The sequence below is a fragment of the Falco biarmicus genome, chromosome 17 (assembly GCF_023638135.1).
Source record: "Falco biarmicus isolate bFalBia1 chromosome 17, bFalBia1.pri, whole genome shotgun sequence".
NCBI lineage: Eukaryota > Metazoa > Chordata > Aves > Falconiformes > Falconidae > Falco > Falco biarmicus.
This window is the reverse complement of record NC_079304.1, coordinates 5,050,841-5,069,622: the sequence shown is the minus strand read 5'-3', so window position 1 is coordinate 5,069,622 and position 18,782 is coordinate 5,050,841. Positions and strand designations below refer to the sequence as shown.

Sequence of the window (18,782 nt, the reverse complement as noted above, 5' to 3'; positions counted from 1 at the left end):
GCTCCTCGCCCTGCTTGCCCGGGGCCTGCCCTGCGTGGCCTCTGGCCCGCGGGATGATCACGCTGAGCCAGACCCTGCCCCGCGCAGGCCCCCGGCCCCATGAAGCCGCCAGAGCCCCTTGCAGACAGGCCCGAGCCAACGCCGAACCCAGAGCTTCGCCTCAGGCCCTGCAGTGAGTCAGTGGCAGGGCTGGGAGCGCAGCCAGGGCATCGCCTGCTAACCCAATGCTTTACTTTCTTCATTGCTCCAGCCCTTCGCTAATTAAAAGTCTTTAATTTCACGCTCACGGCAGCGGCCCAGTTGGCATAGCCCTGCTCATTACGCCCAGGTCTGTTTTCGGGTTGAAAACAGCAAGCTTTCCTGGTCAGCTGCACCTCGCCCATGGCAGTGGAGCTGCTGGAGGTGCAAATGGCTGTGTCAGAGAGAGGTAACCCCCACCCCCGACCTCAGCCGGCCGAGAGCCATGGGGAGGGGGAGAGCCCAGAGCGGGGGCTCCGTGCCCCTGGGGTGCTGGTGCTCGGAGCAGGATGGGGCTCCCCATGATACAGTAGCTGCCACCCTTGAGCTGCTCGCAGCCGCCTGCAGCTGGCGTGCTGTGGACGGGCCCTGTGGCTGGCTGTCGCTTGTCAGCCTGAAGCAGCCACGCTGTCTGTGGGTCATCCCGCAAGCGCCACAGCTAATCATGGGGTACCCACCAGCCAGTCTGAGCTTGACCAAGCAACAGAGGTCTCAACATTTGATGCCTTTTGAGACAGTAACTACCCCAGCAGAGGTGATGGAAAGGCTGCAACTCATCCCAGACACCTCACCAGTGCCTGAGGACCTGTGCCATGCAGCTGGTGGCTCTGAAGCTACCTGACAAAACGTGCCAAGATCTCCCAGCAAAGCTGCAGGAGTGGAGGCGGGAGGAAAGGTGCTGTGAATGGCCACGAGAGCAGGGCCAGCATCAGGCCCCCATCCCGTCCTCTCCTCCCCAGGGTGACCAACCACCAGATCACCGACGGGAACTCCATAAACTACTTAAATAAATAAGCACAGAGCGGGGTCAGTGTTAAAACCAGTGAGCTCTGCGCAGGTTATTTATACCTTCCCGCATTGATCGGCGCGGGCTTCCTGCCCAAATCAATGCTGGTGCCCACAGAGCAATGGGCAGCTGCTGCCAGACCTGGCAGCAGAGGCAGGCAGGTAGAAGGGAAGGGCAGCCGGGCAGCACCACCCCTGCCTGCTATTCCTGCAACGCTACAGCTGCCCATAGCAGCCACAGCTGCCAAAACCAGACACCCTCTTCCCTGCCCCAGAAACTCACTGGGACAAACAGGATGCCAGAGACAATAGTTCATCCAAAAAAAACGTGGAAAATGAGCGTGAGCTCCAACGCCTTGCAGCGGGCTGAGGTTTCCCAGCTGGGGGTATCTTCCCAGGGCAGTGGTTGGCGAGCAGAGACCCCTTCTTAACAGCAAAGACCAAGATTGCCAGAACGGCTGAGAGATGGGGGACACGCTGTGCACCGCCCCAAACCTGTATAGCCCCAAGGCTAAGAGCAGGGATGCTCTGGAGCACCCAGGGGGGCAGGCACTGCAGGGGAAAGCAACTGGAGCAGCCAGGGGCAGTTGGTGAGAGCCTGGAAGCACCGGGATCCAAGCGGTTTTGGGTCATGGGCTTGCTCTGCCCCAGCTGCTCTATCTCGCTGATCTCCTCCTGGAAAACAAGCCACGAAACACCCACGAAAGCTGGGGTGCGGCCGCGGCCCACATCATGCCACAACCGGCAATTTGCTGAGGCAACGGCAGCAGCCCCGGCGGGCAGACCGGCACGGCCCCATTGCCAGAGCGGTTCCCCCTCGATACCATGAGCCACCGCTCAGCACGTGGCACACCAGGTGGGAAATCGGGGCGGGGGGGGGGGGGGCTGCCCACCCCAACGGCCACCGAGGGTTTGCAGTAGGGCTGCCCCACTGGTGAGCTTCAGTCAGGCACCGTCTCCCTGTCCCCCCCCTGCACCCCATAGGGGAAAACGGGTGTAGGGGAACACCCTGAAACCCTCCTGTCGCCTGTCCCCAGGGCTGCGGTCAGCCTCCGCCAGCAACCCGAGCCGGGGCTGCCCCTCCTGGGGTTATTTTTTAGTGTGTCCCCCCCTCTCCAAGGACTATTTGGAGGGTTGGCAGGCGGCCCCGTCCCTGCACCCTGCCCAGCTCCCAGCCCTCCAGCTTGGGCAGGCAAAAGCCTTTCAGTGCCTCGTGCTGGCTGTGGTGGGGGCACGGAGCCCCTTCCCCAAGGCTCCCACGGGGGAAGGTTGCCACTTTGGTGGCCGGGTGGGGACAGTTAGGGGGACAGTCTGGGGCCAGCAGCCAGATTACAGTAGGGAGTTGCTGTGGGCATGGCATGTCCTGCTGCCCCTCACTATGAGGCCGTGGCCCAGGCCCCCCCATGGGTGCAGCCCCCCAGGAGGTTAAAGCAAACGAGGGTGGTTTTGGTGCAACCAGTGAGTCACCAGCAAACGCCGCAGGGAGAGGTCAGGGCTGGGAGCAGGGGCACTGGGGGGCTGCACCCCATGGCTGGGGTCACCTGTGATGGCACATGGAGGGGGTACGGACCCTCCAGCAGAGGCCACATCCTGCACCAGGCTGTGCTTGCACCCGCTGCTGGACCCCCCACCCATCTCCACTGGTCCCCTGGGGGGCTGGGAGGGGGCTGGGCCTGTCTCAGGGTGTCGGGGGGAGCTGGGCACCCCCATCCTTCGTCAGGGCAGCCCAGGGCTCTGCACAGGGAGGGAAACTGAGGCACGGGGCAGTGGTGCCCAGCGGGGCGCAGCTGGGATTGGGACAGAGCCATGCCAGGGGGATCCTGGTGGATAACAGTGCTGCTCTGCGGGGTGATCCTGGAGAGCAACCCTCAGCAAGTGATCCAGCGGCTGAGCCTGCAGGTGAGCATCGCCATCCCATGCAATGGCCTTCCTCCACCTTCCTCTGCATCTCCCACCCTCTTCACCTTCTCATGCCCCCAGGCCCTGCAGCCTTTTTGACTACCTGGCGGGCAGCTTGGAGCGGAGGGACGCAGGGGACACCGGCCACTGCCAGTAGGCAGCAGTGACAAGATGCAAACCCTTCCCGGGGCCAGGGGGGATAGGTAGGAATTGGGGTTGGGGGTCTGGCCGCTGTCAGAAAGCTCCCAACGGCGGCAGCCTTGTGGGTGAGGGCACTGAGCAGGATGGGTGCAAGGAGGATGCTCCCCACATTGGGGCCCCCAGTGGGTCCCCTTCGCCCCCCCAGGTTGATGGCAACCCTCCGTCCAAGCAGAGCGTGTCCCAGTAAGCCCCTCGTTAGCCTCACTAACGAGGAGGTGGCTTGCCCAGCTTTACCCAGCAGAAAGACGGGGTACACCCTGGGTCCCACTCATGTTGTCACCCCAGCACGGGCTTCCACAGACCCCTAATAGCTCAGCACAAGGTGTGCCCCCCCTCTCCAGCAAAGGGTAAACCAGCATCCGGCTGGGAAGGGCACACCAAGGTCAAGCTGGGCCCAGGCTCAGCCCTGGGGTCTCATACCAGGTCCTGCAGCCCACCAAGGAGCACACCAAGCCATCTCTGCCAACGTGATGACTCCAGGGTCTCCCCTTGGAGGGGCTGGTTGGAAAGGCGGGACCCCAGTGCCAAGGGATGCCGGGCAGCAGGACACACAGACCCTCCCGGCATCACCCTGCTGCAGCCCCAGGATCCCCAGGCTGCCTCCAGAAGCCCCTTGCCAGGTCTCCTATCTGCCCCCGGCATTAATAATATCGAGGGGGAAATTAAGCACTAACGAAGGAGAATTGATCCACGGTTCCCACTCCCACCTGGAACCGGCCACAAATAAAATTTTCCTCCCCAGTTGGGTGTCCTCTTTCTATCAGCCATGTTGGGTGGTGGGTCCCCATGGGTATGTCACCCATTGAGGCCAGGCCCCGGAGGGTCTTTCACTATTCAGTGCATTTCCTTTGGAGGCAAAAACAACATTTATGGGTTTTTCTGTGAAATCCCAGTCTCTATGGGTTCATAATTTCAAGCCAGTGCAGATCAGGGTCTGGCACAGGGTGGCCTGGGGCTGGCAGAGGCTGTGGCATCCTGCAGTTGCAGTGTGGGTCTTCATAGAGACGAGAGGACCCCCCACCCTCTCCCTGGCCATGCCCAGGGTGGGAGATGGGCGCGTGCAGCTGGGCACCCAAACGCAGCCCACCCATGCGTGGGGCAGCTGTGGTGCTTGCACCCACAGGTAGGCATGGTCTGCTCTGCCACGGTCGCACTGCGCCAGCTGGGGGACCCTTCCACCTTGGGATCGCCCCCTTCCTGGGAACCTCCCACCCTACAGACCCTCCCATACTGGGACACCCAGCCTAGGGGACCGTCCACCCACCCACCGTAGGACTTGCACCGCCTCTTGCGCGACGCTCCCTAACGCCGCGGCCGCAGCGCGGCTCTTGCACGCCGCTCCCTGGCGAGACCGCGGCCTCTTTTGCATAGCCCCACCCCGCACCATTCGCGTCCCTTATATGGCGTAATCCCCGCCCCCAGTCGCCTTTGCCTCGCCCCGCGCCCCGCCCACGCCCGGACTGCGCATTCGCGATCCTGCAGCGCCACCTGCCGGCGGCCACGGGGGGGGGTGGGGGGAGCGTGTGAGACCCCCCTGAGAACCGCCCCGGACGCCCCCTCCTCCCCGGGACCTCCCCAGTCCGGGCACCCCCGGGCACTCCCCGTCATAGGCGCCCCCGCCTTGGGTCCCCCAAATCCTGGGGATCTTCTCTTTTGGGACCCCCCACAGTTCTAGCGCCCCCCCCCAGGGACCCTCATCCCTGAGACGCCCCTGCAGTGCGACACCCCCTCAACCTTGTGACACACACAGACCCCCGTTGGTTCCCCCCCCAAACCTGAGTCCCCCGCAGGGCAGCCCAACCTGGCCTGATCGCCCCCCCAGTGCACCCTTTTCCCCACACCCCTCTCAGCTGACACCCCCCCCCCCCCCAAAAAAAAAAACTTGCTCCCACCTGCCCCAGACCCCCTCACCCCGAGGTTACTCCACACCTTGCAACCCGGTGGACCCCAAATGTGTGTGTCCCCCCAAAACTCGAGTGGCATCCCAACCCCCCCCTACCCCACGACCCCTCCATACCCAGCCCAGCTGCAGGGACTCCCCCAGGCCCGGGGCTGAGGGGGGGGGGCGGCCCCCCCGGGCAGACGTTGATGGATGGGCTCCCCTCGGCATGGTCCCCCCCGGAGGGCCGGGCAGGGAGAGCAGCTGGCAGAGCTGCCTGCGACCCCCGGGGGGGCCCAGACAGATGTCCCCGCAGCTGGGACCCCCCCCAGCACCTTTCTGTGCCACTCCCCCCCGGTCCCCAAAGCCCCTCCACTCCCCTGGGCTGCGAGCACCTCTTACATCCCAAGCCCCCCCAAGGGACACCCAAGCCCCCCCCCCCCCAAGTAGCTCTCAGCCCCCACCCCCAGATCTGCCCCCCACAATAGGCAGCAAAGGCCAGTGGGACCCTCCCCAAAAAACTGCCTTTGATGGGGAAGGGGGTGTCGGGGGAGCACAGGGGCTGAGCAGGGGGAGGCTTCCCCCACCCTGGGAACCCCCCAGCCCCAGGGGACACCCCCTCTCAAAACCAGAGGCACCCCCAGCCCGGGGACCCCGGGCAGGGACCGTGGGGTGGAGGACAAAGCCCACCCTGCGGGGTGCTGGGGGAGGTGCCCCATCATGGGGGGCTGCCCATCATGGGAGGCTGTGTGCCCCCAGCTGCCCCTTGGAGGGGGGGAGACCCCCAGTGCCCCCTCCCTCCCCGTCCCGGCAGCCCCCAGCGCAGGAGCAGAGAACAAAGGGGAGGGGGGGAGGAGGAGGGGGGAGGGGGGGGGGGGGAGGGGGACGCGAAGGCCCCCAGCCCCGGTCCCTGACAGCTGGTGCCCCCCAGGTGACACGGGGACAAAGGCGCCGCGGGGCTGCAGGCCGGGGGACAAAGGGGCTGCACCCCCGGGGGCTGCGGGGCGGGGGGGTCCGGCCGCCACTCCGTGCGGGGGGCTGAGCAGACCAGGGGTTTCTCGGGGGGGGGGGGCTGGGGGCTGCGGCCCCGCAACCCCACTGGCCTGGCCCACAGTACCTTGCGCACCCCACCCCCGCTGAGAGCCCCCCAGCCCCACGCTGCACCCCCAGTCCCTGCCAGCCTGGACCCACAGCACCCCCTGACCCAGTGACCCCCAAACACAGGGACCCCCAAACCACTGCCACCCCCACCCCAGTGACCCTCAAACTCAGGGACCCCAAAACCCCTGCCACCCCCCAACCCAGCAACTCCCAAACCCAGGGACCCCCAAACATCGGTGACCCCCCCAGCCCAGCAACCCCCAAACCCAGGGACCCCCAAACTCTCATCACCCCCAGCCCCTGTCACCCTGTACTTGGGTCACTCTGTCCCCATTGTCCCATCCCTGCCCCAGTGGGGACCCCGCGTCCATGGGGGAGATGATGGTGATGTCTGGGGGTGCAGGGGCTGGGGGCTGGCTGTGCCGGGGGTCACGGTGCTGGGGTGACCGTGCTGGGGGGTGACCATGCCGGGGTGACCATGCCAGGGTGACCGTTCTGGGGGGTGGCTGTGCTGGGGTGACCATGGCGGGGGGTAACCATGCCAGGGGGACCGTGGTGGGGGGGTGACCATGCCGGGGTGACCATGCCGGGGTGACCGTTCTGGGGGGTGACCATGCCAGGGTGACCGTTCTGGGGGGTGACCATGCCAGGGGGACCATGGTGGGGGGTGACCGTGCCAGGGTGACCGTGGGGGGGGGGGTGACCATGCCGGGGTGACCGTGCTGGGGTGCTGGGGTGCTGCGGCGGTGGCGGCCGGGAAGGGGATTCATTAACGGGGGGAGAGGTGGTTCCAGCGGCCGCCTTGATTGATGGCCTGGCCTCCATCTTGTCAGCCGGGTTTTGTCTCCCGGCCGGGGGGGAGGAAGGGAAGAGAAAAGGAAAGAGGAGGGAAAACAGCCCCCGGGGCGGGGGGGCAGCAGGCGTTGGGGTGCTGAGGGAGGGGGCCCCTCCTCGCCTTTCCCCCGGCTGTCGCGGTGATGGATGACCTGGCCAGGGGCACCCGCCTCACCACAGCATCCTCACCGAGGGGGCTGCGGGGCTGGGAACCCCCCTTCTCTGGGGCTGGGGGGCCCAAGCAGCCCCCAGAGACTGGCCGGGGGCTGCAGACCCTGGCAGGGGGGGCAGCTCCCCCACCCTAAGCCATGCTGGGGGGCTCGGCTGCACGATGAATCCCCCAAACCCCCTGGCTGAGCCCCCCCAGCTCATCGCAGGTGCTGCTGGACAGTGGGGTGGCTGTACTTGGACGCCCCCCCCCCAGCCCAGATTGCTTCCCAAAAAGAAACCACGAGGATTTTCCCCTCTCCGGCACCTCAGCTCTTCCCTTCTCTCCATTTCCAGCCCCTGCCAAGGCTCTGGAGGAGCCCCCATACACCCAGGACCCCCCCACCAGCTCCGGGTGGGCTACAGGCCAGCGCTGCCCTCCCCCCCCCCCGCACGAAGCTGTCGCCCCCAGCCCCCGGGTGATCCATCCGTCCCCGCTGCGCTGGGGCATCTGTCGCCCCGTTAGGGATTGTTTTAACGAGGAAATTTAGAGCCCGTTAAGCAGCTGCAGTGTCTGCCTGTAGGAGAGCGCAGGCAGGGGGGCTCGGAGGGGGGCGGGGGTAGATGCCAGCCTCAGCCCCTCTGCCTCCCCCCACCCCGAGACCCTGGGGTGGGTGTCTTCTCCCTAAAAACTGGCTGGGAGGGGATGGAGGGGGTGAGGAGGGGGGGGCAGAGCATCCTGCATGGGGTGGGGTGGGGGGAGAAGGATGCAGGGAGAGATGGAGGCACAAAGGGATGCAGGAAAGGATGCAGGGGTGGAGGGAGGGACAGAGGGATGGATGCAGGGATGGAGGGATGCATGAAAGGACGCAAGGATAGATGGAGGGACAGAGGGATGCAGGGAGGGATGCAGGAAAGGATGCAGGGAGGGACGGAGGGTTGCAGAGATGGAGGGATGGATGCAGGAAAGGATGCAGGGATAGATGGAGAGCCAGAAGGATGGATGCACGGGACAGGCAGGGGCACGGGGTCCGGATGGCACGGGGACAGCCACTGGGATGGCTGGGGCCGGGGAGGGGGGCGCAGGCTGGCCCCCCAGCTGGTGCCCCTGCACAGCTCTCTGCTGGCTTCGCAGCTAATTGAGTGAAATGGCTGTCAGCGATGTAATTAAAGGGGAGCGCGAGTGCTCAGGCAGGCCTCAAACAGATGGAAGGCCCCTTAATTGGTAATTAAATTCCTCCCTGGCAGGTGAGATGGAGCAGCAGCCCGGCCCCCCCCCCAGCCACCGCGGGGGAGGCAGAGCCGGTCCCCGTCCCCACCAGAGCCAAGGAGGGGGGTGACACAGCCACGGGGCTGGGGGTCCCTGTCCCCATCCCCGCCTCGTCCCTTTGTCTGCTGGTTGCGGAAGCACACCCAGCCCCGCGCCCCCCCCGGGCCGGGGTCCCCCCTCCTGCAGCCCACCAGCCGGTGACAGTCACCCAGTCTTCGGGGGGGCGCCAGGCAGGGACCCACAGGGGACCCCAGTATTCTGGGGGGGCTCCTACCCTGGTCCCTGCCATCCGCATGTCCCCCAGGCCCCCCATCCCCACAGGACGCAGACCCTGCGGGCAGCGGGATGCAGGCAGGGATGGGGGGGGCTGGAACCCCCCCTGAGTGCCTGCTGCTGCTGGTCCCCCCACCCCCAGCGCTGCCCCCCGCCAGCTGGGAGGGGGTGTTTTATCTTTCCGTCATTATCTCCCAGTAATGTCAGGGATAATGGGAACAGCGATCGGCGGCGCTGGCCAATATTTCATGCACGATGGGATGGGGGGGGACAGGGCCCCAAGACAGCCATATTAATTAAGACCCTGCACCGCTGCCCTAACGAAGCCCCTCACATGGGGGGCCGTGGGTGCACCCGGGCAGAGGGGTGGGGGTGGGGGCACCGCTGGCCTCCCCCCTGCTGCCGACTCATTTAATTCCTCATTAAAGCCCCCACGGTGCCATCGCCCCCCCCGCCAGCCATGACCCCCGGCAGGGGCAGTGCCCCCAGCCAGGCCACCGTGACCCGCAGGGCCAGGGGGCTGGAGGGGTCAGGGGCTGGGGACCCGCGGCGGGGGGGCGTTAGTTCCAGTGGGGCGGGCAGATAAAGGGGGCTTTATGGCCGAGACCCCCGTGTGCCAGATGCTTTCGCCACCGCTCGCTATGGAGACGATGGCAATGGTGACCCCATGGCTGCACTGGTTCCCCCCTCCCCAGACCTGGTGCTGAGCTCCCTCTGCCCTAGCAGGATGGGGACCACCCTGGCCCCCCAGCACCCGCCAGCCTTGGGGGGGCCCATCCGCGGTTGCTGGCTCCGTTCCCAGGCATTAAGGAGTTACAGACACCGTTTAATTTGCCCGTTAATCACTGTTAGCGGGGTAATGAGGGGCTCCCCGAAGCCAGGCTGGCTCTCAGCGACCTTCACCCGCGTCACCACCGCGGCGGTGGCACAGCAGCAGCCGCACGCTGTGCCAGGGGGCTGGCGGGGCAAGAGCTGGAGCCGGGCTGGGACATCCCCACCACGCAGCTTGGGGGGTCTGCCCCCCAACAGCCCAGGGCCCCATGGCCGGGGGGGACGGGGATGACGGGGATGGGGACGATGGGGATGGGGACGACGGGGATGGGGACGACGGGGATGGGGACAGGATCCCGCACAGCCCCACGCCTCGCTCAGGCGCTGGCTGGTCCAGGATCCTGGTCCCATGGGGAATGGGATCCCCCCAGCGCAATGGGGCAGGAGCACCCCCAGCCCCACGGCTAGATGCCTGTGCCCCACGCCCACCCCCGTTGGGGACAGAGCCTCAGGGCTGCCCCCAACCCCCTCCCCAGCCCCAGTGGGACCCACTGGGGGACCCTCCTGCCCCCGCAGCGCACCCAGCCCTAGCGGGGTGGGGGTGGGGGGGTGGGGGTGGGGCAGACCCACAGCAGCGCCAGCCCAACGAGCAACTGCAAGGTGGCAGGGGGTGGGACAAGAGGCACAGGGACCAATGGCTTAACAGGGGGTGTGGCCAATGCATGACGTACAAAGGGTGTGGCAGGCCCCTCCCAAGAGATGCAGGGAGGCCCATCATGCCCACCCCAGTATATCCCAGTACAGCCCAGTATGGCTCTGTCCTGCCGCTGGCTGATGGGAAGGGATGGGGGCGGCGGGGCCTGGGGGCGGGGGGTGATTAATGGGGGCCATCGCTCACTGTCCGGCGGGGGCGGGGGGCCCCCCCGCGCGGCGATAACGAGCGGCAGGAATAATGAGCGGTGTCACTCCACTTTTCATCGTGATGGAAAGTCATTACAGGCGTCACCGGCGGCGACAACCAGCCATGAATCAACTGCTCTGCTATGAAATTAAAATCGAATCGCCCACCCCCCCCGCGACCCCCCACCCCCCCACCCCCCCCAGCAAGGGCTGTCAGCCCCGGGGGGCGGCTCTACCCAGGGGCAGGGAGAGCCCCCCCACAAGGGCCACCCCAAGGACAAGGTGCTCCCGTGTCCCTGGGGCCACCCCAGGGCCCACACCGTGGGGATCAACCCCGAGCTGGGGATTTAGGGGCTCCCCCCCCCCAAAAAAAAAAGTCCAGACTGATGGGTGGGAGAAGGGTTTTGGCTTTATTCAGCAACATCCACCCCACAGAGACCCCGTGGCCACATTACCAGCACCTCAGGGCTGTGAATTGGGGGGGTCTGGGCAGCAGGACCCCACCCTGCCCCTCTTGGTGGGTGCTGGGCTTGGGGGAGCTCACAGAGAGACCCCCATCAGGTTCACCGGCCGCCCGCTGTAGCGCTTGGAGATGTCTGCTTCGATCTGCAAGACAGAACCCGGGGGGTCAGGGGGGGGCGCGGGGAGGAAGGGGCGGGGGGGGGGGGGGCCTGCAGCATCCCGGTGGGGTCCAGCTCCCTCCCTCACCAGCTTCTGCAGCTCCTTGGTCTTCTCCAGCAGACGGTCGAGCTGGGGCTCCAGGGCACCCTGCTCCGCCAGGGCCTCCCGCTGCTTCTGCCTCATGGCCGCCGCCTTGGCCAGCAGCAGCTCCGCCTGCCTCAGCCTCCGCCGCAGCAGCTCGCTCACACGGTCCACGTACCTGCACGGGGAGCGCCAGGACCCCCGTCACCCCCACGGCCACCCCCCACCCCAGGACACCTCCACCTCCTGCTCCGCGTGCCCGCAGAGCCCCAGGGTCTCCCCCCCCCCCCCCCCCCCCCCCGCCCCCAGCCCAGCCCTGACCCCCAGGTTTTTCTGCCCCCCTGAGGACCTGGGGGAGGCGAGGATGATGAAGAGGTGCTGCATGCTGCGGGTGCAGAGCTGGCCCAGCAGGGCCCGCGTGGTGGCCAGCAGGGAGCCCACACGGGCGCTGCTCTGGCCCTGCAGCACGGCGGGGGCCAGCTGGAACTGGCTCATGGAGACGATGTCAGCCTCCTCCTCCATCTCCACCAGGCGCTGGGACAGGAACAGCTCCAGCTGCGGGGACAGGGCAGGGGACACGCTGGTGCTGCCAGCCCTGCTGCGGTGGGGCTGCCCCTGCCCCGGCTCCAGCTGTGTGGTACCCACCTCCGTCCGCTCCTCGTGCCCACCCCTCCGTCCGCTCCTCGTGCCCACCCCTCCGTCCGCTCCTCGTGCCCACCTCCATCAGCTCATCGATGAACTGGCTCCGGGTCTCGGTGTTTTCCAGGAGTGTCAGCGCGTCAGAGCCGCAGGCAACCCCCTCAGGCACTGGGGGATGAGCGGGGCAGGGACCTCCATTGGCTCAGACACCAGGGTCACGCCCCCCACCCCCGATTTGTCCCGTACAGGATGCTCAGCATCACCCCATAGCACTGTTTAGTGGGGTGAAGGGCCCTGCTCCAGCCCACCCAGCACCCAACAGCGCCTGCCCAGCAATGCGCTGCCTTCTGCTCTGTCCCCTTTGTGCACAGCCAGGGTGCCCAGGGTCACTGCAGACAGGGTGGGTGCTCCCTGCCACCCATCAGGACCCCCATGTCCCTCTGCAGCCACGCTCACCCTCAGTGCCAGCCTCCATCACCGTGATCTGCACCTCCTGGCTTTCACCACCTCCCCAGTCAATGCCATCATCCTGCTGCAGGAGAAAGGGCACCCGGTGAGACAGAGGTGCCCGAGAACCCCCCAGGTCCCCAGCCCGGCCAGGACAGCACAGCCAGGGGTCACCTACCTGGGGACTGGGCTCCAGTGTGATTCCCCAGTCGATCTCTTCACCCTGGGCTCCCCCATTGGCAGCAGCACCCTCATCCGCCCTGGTGGGCTCCAGCATGAAGTCTCCCCAGTCGATCTGTGAGGAGCAGGACAACAGACCCCCCTGAAATCCCCGGGGGCAAGCAGACGAGCCCTAAAGGACACGCAGCAGAGCCGGCAGGGCTCTCCCCAGCACCACAGCTCAGCACCCGCTGCCTCGGACATACCGTGTCCTCCTTTGGCTGCTCCGGCACCTCTTCCACCTCCGGCCGCTCCACCCGCAGGGGCTGGAGCCCCGTCCTCCACTCGTAGACGGTCGTGTTGCCTCTCCTCCCCACATGCCGCAGCAGGGGCACCACCACCTCTGTGGAGCTGGCAGCCACCACGGAGACATCGGTGCCAGGGACAGGATGGGGACACCCCAGCACCCCCAACCCCACCAGGGTCCCCGTGGGAGAGCCCAGCCTGGGCGCAGCCACCACGCCAACCCACTGTCCCCACACGTGGGGGCAGGAGATGGGAGGGTCTGTCCCCATTGCCCCCAAACCCACCTCTCACACACAAACTCCACGCAGGCCTGGTACAGCTCGATGGCCTCGGAGAGCGTGCTGGCTCCCGCCCCGATCTCGGACAGCAGCGATGGCAGGTCCTTCACCAAGGCCAGCAGCTCCTGGCGCACGTTGTCACCCTGGGGACAAAGCAGGGATGTGTCAGGGAGGGGAGACAGGCAGCCAAAGCACCCCCGGGCGGCTTCACCCTCTGCTTGCAGAGCTAGATGTGGGCAGGATGGGGACGGGAGGCCGTGGGGTCACCCTACGGCCCCGAGCTCGTCCCGTAGGTAAGGTGGCACATCGAGGACGTCCTCTGGGACCACACCTGAGCCCTGCTGAGGCCAGATGTTGGTGGCTGGAGGCTGCTTTGGGGAGGGAGGTGGCACAGCAGGACCCCCTCCGCCACGGGGCCAGCCGCAGGGACTCACGGTGATACCGTACTGCTTGCAGGCGGCGAAGAACCGCTCCCGCAGCTCAGCCGCCCCCAGCTGACACTCCTCCTCACGGCGGGCGAAGTCCTGCTGGGCCTGCTGGCACCGGCTGATCTGCTTCCTCAGCGAGGGGATCTCGTAGCTGATGCTGCGCACCAGGAGGCTGGCGAGCTCGGCTGCAGGGGGGGTAAGGAGGGGTGTTGAGAGGCCCTCAGGGTGCCCCCCCCCGTCACCTCAGCGGCTTTCCCAGCTGGGCAGCAGAGCCAGCTCAGGGCCCTCAGCCCAGTGGGACTTGGCAGCCCATCCCATCCTGCCCCTTTCCCAGCTCACCCCACCCTCATCCAAGTTTGGAGATGGAAGGCCACCCACTGCCACCCCCCAGGGGCTCTCCGGAGCCTGCCCACAGCCAGAGCTGCCTTACCCAGGTAGGTGTTCTCCTTCTCGTAGAGGGACACAATCTCCTGCCAGTCCTAGGGAGAAGGAAGCTGAGGGGAGGGGGGGCTGCGAACACGCCAGCCGCTGTCGGCCACACACCCCCAGCCCCACGCTCACCTTCATGCGCTGGGATGAGTAGCGTCCAAAGAGGTTCTTGGTGGAAGCCTCAGTACCCTTGAGGATCTCCACGATCCTCAGGCAGTGGAAGTAGTGCAGGGCTGTGTTGCAGGGAGGGATGCAGTCACCGGGATGTCTGCCGGGTGCCACCCCCTCCCCCAGCACAGCCCAGGGAGCGCAGGTCTCAGCGCGGGCCACACCACAGACCCCCCGTCTCCCCCTTGGCTGGGGGGAGGCTGCTGTAAGCAAACCCTTGGAAGAGGCTCCCGGTGGGACACCCACCCCGGCTGCCCATGTCCCAGCTCTGCCAGGCACCCTGACCCCCAGCTCTACTCACAGCCCCCCGCCAGCAGCTGCTTTATCTCCTCGTTCTCCGGCATGTCCTGCATGGCTGTGTTGATCTTCTCGCGGACGGCCAGCACCCGGCTCTGCCATTTCAGGTTACAGTGTCTCCTGTCCACCAGCCAGTCTGCCAGGTGGGGGAGATGGGGACAGGGGGTCAGCTGGGAGAGGGAGCCTGGGGGGCTCACAACAGGGGGTCACCCCCTGGCTGCCCTGTGATGCCAGATGGAGGCCGAGGCCCTGGCAGACCCCTCCCCACCAAGCAGGGCCTGGACCAAATGCTGGGGTAAAGTCCCAGCTCCGTCCCCGGGTGTGGGAAGGGCTGGATGGAAAAGGGGGGACGGGGGGGTCACCCTGCTGCTGCCCCGGCTGGGACAACCCAACAGGACACGGAGGTGGGGCGCTGGGGCCACCAGCTGTCCCGCGGCAGGGTGACAGCCCCTCCCGGGGAGGAAGGACACGAGTGACCGGTGCCACCAGGCTCCCGCCCGCCGGAGAGTCCCCCGAAACCCCCTGGGGGGCTCGGGCACGGGGGGGCCGGGCCAGGGGTGCCGTACCCAGGAGCTTGCCGGTCTGGATGTCGATGGGCACGTTCTGGTAGTCCTGGGGAGGGACCTGCGGGGGCGAGGGGCGTCGGGGCCTGGCGGAGCCCGGCCGGGGCCCCCCCTGCTCCAGCGCTCGGGCCCGGCCTGTCCCCGCGGCCTGGGCCGTGGCCCCGGCCCGGCCCCCCACCTGCATGCCGCCCGCCGCCCGCCGCCACGGCGCCGCTTCCGCTTTCCCCCGCCTCTCCCCGCGCTGCCCCCGCCCAGCCAATCCCCGGGCACGGCCTCCGCACCTTAACCAATCAAAACGCGAGTAGGCCAAAAGGTCCCGCCCCCGCGACCAATCAGATAGAAGAGGCAGGGCGACTGCGCCACGTGCCACCGTTCCGGTTGGCTGAGAGGAGGCGGGGGGCGGAGACACCGCCGGCCAATCGGAACGGACCGAGGGAGGGACCAGGAGACGCACGCGCAGTGCAGCGGATTCCCGGGGCGGATCCCTTGGGAGCCCCAGGGCAGATCCGAAGTCCACGGGCATCGTGGATGCCCCAACACGGGACCGGGATCCCACGGGGCTCCCTAGCCGCCCCGGGGGGGATCCCATGTCCCTCAGGGATCCCTGGGAGGCCCCCAAGCAGATCCCAGATCTCTCAGGGATCCCCAGCTGCCCCCAGAGCAGATCCCAGATCCCTCAGGAACCGCTGGGTACCCCAGCACAAAGCCAGGACCCCCCTGGTATCCCCACCCTCTGCAGAGGGGATCCCGGCTCCTTCAGGGATCCCCAGCTGCCCCCAGAGCAGATCCCAGATCCCTCGGGGACAGCTGGGTGCCCCAACACGGAACCAGGATCCCCCTGTGACCCCCAGCTGCCCCAGCGAGGATTCGAGATCTGTCGGGGGCCGCTGGGTGCCCAAGCACGGAGCCAGGCCCCCCCCTGGGATCCCCACCCACTGCAGAGAGGATCTCGGGGAGCCCATGGGGAGCCCAGAACAGATCCCAGATCCTTCGGGGACCCACCGCGGGAGAGCCGCTGGTTCCGTCACCCCAGGGGCCATCGTGGCGGGGGGGGGTGGGACACCCCTGGGTGCCACCCAGTGTGTCACCGGGGGGCGCGTGTCCCGCGTGTCCCCCGAGTCGTGTCCTCGCCGGGAGGGGGCGGCTGCCCGGCTGCGACCCTGGGGGCACCGCCGGGGGGGGGAGCGGGGACAGTGCGGGGACAGGCGGGTCCCCATGGGCAGGGGGGGCAGCTGCGACCCTGCCTCCCCCGCCCCTGCCGCCCCTGCCCTCGCCCCCCGCCCCTGTCCCCCCGGACCCAGCCCCGGAGCCCCCCCTCCCCCGCGGGGCCGGGGCAGAGGCAGCGCCCACCGGTGTCCCGAGCTGCCCCGCCGGGCTCAGCCCCGGTTCCCCGTCATGAATATTCACGGACCCGGCCCGGCCCCCGGCGGGAGGCGGCCGGTGCCGGGTTCACCTTGACCGGGAGCCACCGGGGCAGCGGCAGGTAAACGGCACCTGCCCGCAGACCCCAACCCCCGGGACCCCCGGGCCGGGCGGCCACAGCGGAGGCGTGGGAGGTGCAGGTACCCGGGGTGCCCAGGGTGGGGAGTGGGATGTGGACACCCCCCCCCGCCAGCCCCATTTGGTGATGGGTCCCACCCGGCTCTGGCCTGAGGAGGGGGCGGGGGGGCACGGTGATGTGGGGGGACACAGCAAACCAGCCTGGGGGGCCACCAGCGTTGTCCCTGGGGTGGTGGCCCCAGGCTTGGTGTCCCTGTCCCCCTCAAAGCAATGCTGAAGGCACCACCCACGGGCAGCTGGGCAGGGGTCCGTCACGGCCCAGTGCTGGGGGGGCTCGGAGCTGTGCTGGCCCCTGGGATGGGGCGCTGGGACCCCCCCGGTGTCCTTGTCCCCCTGCCCCAGCACCTGGAAGCGATGCCGGAGGCACCACCCGGGAGCAGCTGGGCAGGGGTCTGTCATGGCCCAGTGCTGGGGGGGCTCAGAGCCACGCTGGCCCCCAGGATAGGGCACTGGGACCCCTCCCCACCCACCCGCTTCCAGGGAAGCGTTTGGCTCCTCCGCTCCGGAGCTGCCTTCCCGGTCCTGCCCCGCAGCCACGCTCCGCACCGGAGCCCTCCAGGATCGCCGGAGCCTTCCCAGCGTGGCCAAGGCCCCAGCAATGCCCCCTCCCCAGGCGGGGCTGGGCGAGAGGAGAACCGGGGTGCAGCAGGTGGTGACCCCCCGGCAGGGACCCCGGCACCTCCCCAGCTCCCACCTGCTCCCAGTTCCTGTTCCTGTTTGCTTACTGGGCTGCCTCCCTGCCCCGCTACACATGGCTGATACAGCAGCTCCCGGTGGTGCCAGCAGCCCTTCCCCGGGGCTCCACAGTGCCCAGGTCACCCCAACATCCCCTCCTGCTACCTGGGGGGTCCTCCTGCCCTGGGGCCCCCCGCCCCAGCCCCACACATGCCCCCCTCCCCCCACCACAAGCATCCCGGCCGAGATGGTGGGAGAGTGCCAGAGCCGCCTTTGGCAAACACGGCACCGGGCTCCCCGCCAACGCTGCCAGAGCAGCAGCCCGTGTCCCTTGTCCATCCCCGTCAGCCCCGGGACAGCAGGGCTAAATCCACGGGGATTACGACCCCCATGTCCCTTGCAGGGGCTGGTGGCGATGGCCGACAGCCACGGCTGGTGGAAGCTGACCTTCCTGCGGAAGCGCCAGTCGGTGCCCACGGTGCTGTACGAGAGCCCCGACAGCCACGCTGCCGCCACCGCCACCACCGCCACCGGTGGGACGCGGGAAGGGCCGGCTGAGGAGGGGGCCCCTGGCTTCGCCGCCCGCCTGGAGAAGCTCGTGGACAAGAGCAGCAAGGGCAAACACGTCAAGGTCTCCAACTCGGGGCGCTTCAAGGAGAAGAAGAAAGTGCGGGCGACGCTGGCTGAGCACCCCAACCTCTGTGCTGCTGGAGAGCGGGAGGAGAAATGACCCATCTGGCTGTCACCTTGTCACCCTCCGGCTGCCACCCCCGGCTGCCCAGGCTCTGTCCCTCCCGGGGACACAGGACCGCGAGGCTTTGGAGGGGGACAGGACTTGGACCGGAGTTTCTCCAAGGGAGAAGCATGGAGCCTGCTGAATTGCAGCCCCCGTGCTGGCGGCACCCCGGGGGGAACTGGGGGAACTAGGGAGCAGAGCCAGGCACTGCCCATCCCTCCCAGCCCCCTGCGGGCATGGGGGGCCCCCCGTGGCTGACTGGTTCATACTGGGATGAGGATGCTCATCACTTGGTCGCTTGCTGTGGACCACCAGAGCCAATCATTCACCCAGCTCTGCCCCAAGCGCGACAGCCCCGATCCCCTTCCCCCTTCCCGATCCCCATCCTGATCCCTTCCTGCCTGGGCAAGTCCTGGGGACCCCCAGCTCGTCTCCCAAGGGGCCGCGTGGCCGCGGGCAGAGCCACCACCACCACGTCCATGCCAGCAGCCACCCCCACACCAGGGGACATGACACCTCCCTGCTCCAGGGGAACGACACCCACCCACCCCCCTCCCCCAGCTGCCTCCATGAGGGCTGTGGAACCCTCCGGGCTTCCCGGGAGGAGCCGTTTTCCCACTCGCATCCAGGAATCGCTCCCGGAACGGTGGGAGCCGACCACGGCACGCGGTGCCAGGGCCAGCTCGCAGCCCCGGCGTTTGTGGGGGTGGCTGGAAGCTGAGCCCTCTGCCAGCTCTGGCAACTGCTGGTAATTAACTGTTGTTAATAAACCAGGTCTGGACGCAAAGGCAGCTCAGGGGCGCGGGCAGGGGGAGCTCGGCGGACCCCCCAGCCCCAGCCCGGCAGAGTCACAGGGACCGCGCTGGGGAGCCGTGCCAGCTCCGGCGATCCCCGACCCCGCGGGGTGGGGGGGGGACACAGGGGGTGGCCGTCACGGTGGGGGCCAGCCCGGGTGCCCTCCCCGCGCAGCTTCCCCGCTATCACAGCGGCCGGAGGGTGCCAAGCGCCAGAGTCCAACCCCCCCACCCCCGGCACAACCCCTGCGCCAGGGCCCCCGCCGCCCCCCCCCCTCTGTTTGCTCTGCCCGCGCCCGCCGG

The 18,782-nt window shown here is 67.8% G+C and overlaps 2 protein-coding genes across 3 annotated transcripts; one reads left to right on the top strand and one right to left on the bottom strand.

Annotated features, from left to right (window-relative positions):
- Positions 1-10,689: 10,689 nt before the first annotated feature.
- CDK5RAP3 (CDK5 regulatory subunit associated protein 3) lies at positions 10,690-14,961 on the bottom strand. The gene is made up of 14 exons (XM_056362669.1): positions 14,893-14,961; positions 14,718-14,775; positions 14,156-14,287; positions 13,819-13,919; positions 13,688-13,736; positions 13,264-13,442; positions 12,836-12,972; positions 12,512-12,656; positions 12,265-12,381; positions 12,096-12,171; positions 11,719-11,807; positions 11,350-11,555; positions 11,007-11,178; positions 10,690-10,904 (listed from the first exon to the last, which is right to left on the bottom strand). Exons 1-14 carry the CDS (start codon positions 14,896-14,898, stop codon positions 10,839-10,841), a joined length of 1,533 nt encoding a protein of 510 aa, XP_056218644.1. The 5' UTR covers positions 14,899-14,961; the 3' UTR covers positions 10,690-10,838.
- A 1,127-nt stretch (positions 14,962-16,088) lies between these two features.
- PRR15L (proline rich 15 like) lies at positions 16,089-18,472 on the top strand. 2 transcript variants are annotated; one of them, XM_056362342.1, is made up of 2 exons: positions 16,089-16,276; positions 17,353-18,472. In XM_056362342.1, exon 2 carries the CDS (start codon positions 17,365-17,367, stop codon positions 17,677-17,679), a length of 315 nt encoding a protein of 104 aa, XP_056218317.1. In that variant the 5' UTR covers positions 16,089-16,276; positions 17,353-17,364; the 3' UTR covers positions 17,680-18,472. The 2 variants fall into 2 exon arrangements, with proteins under 2 accessions (XP_056218317.1, XP_056218318.1); XM_056362343.1 differs by having other exon boundaries at positions 16,108-16,197.
- The last annotated feature ends 310 nt before the right edge of the window (positions 18,473-18,782 follow it).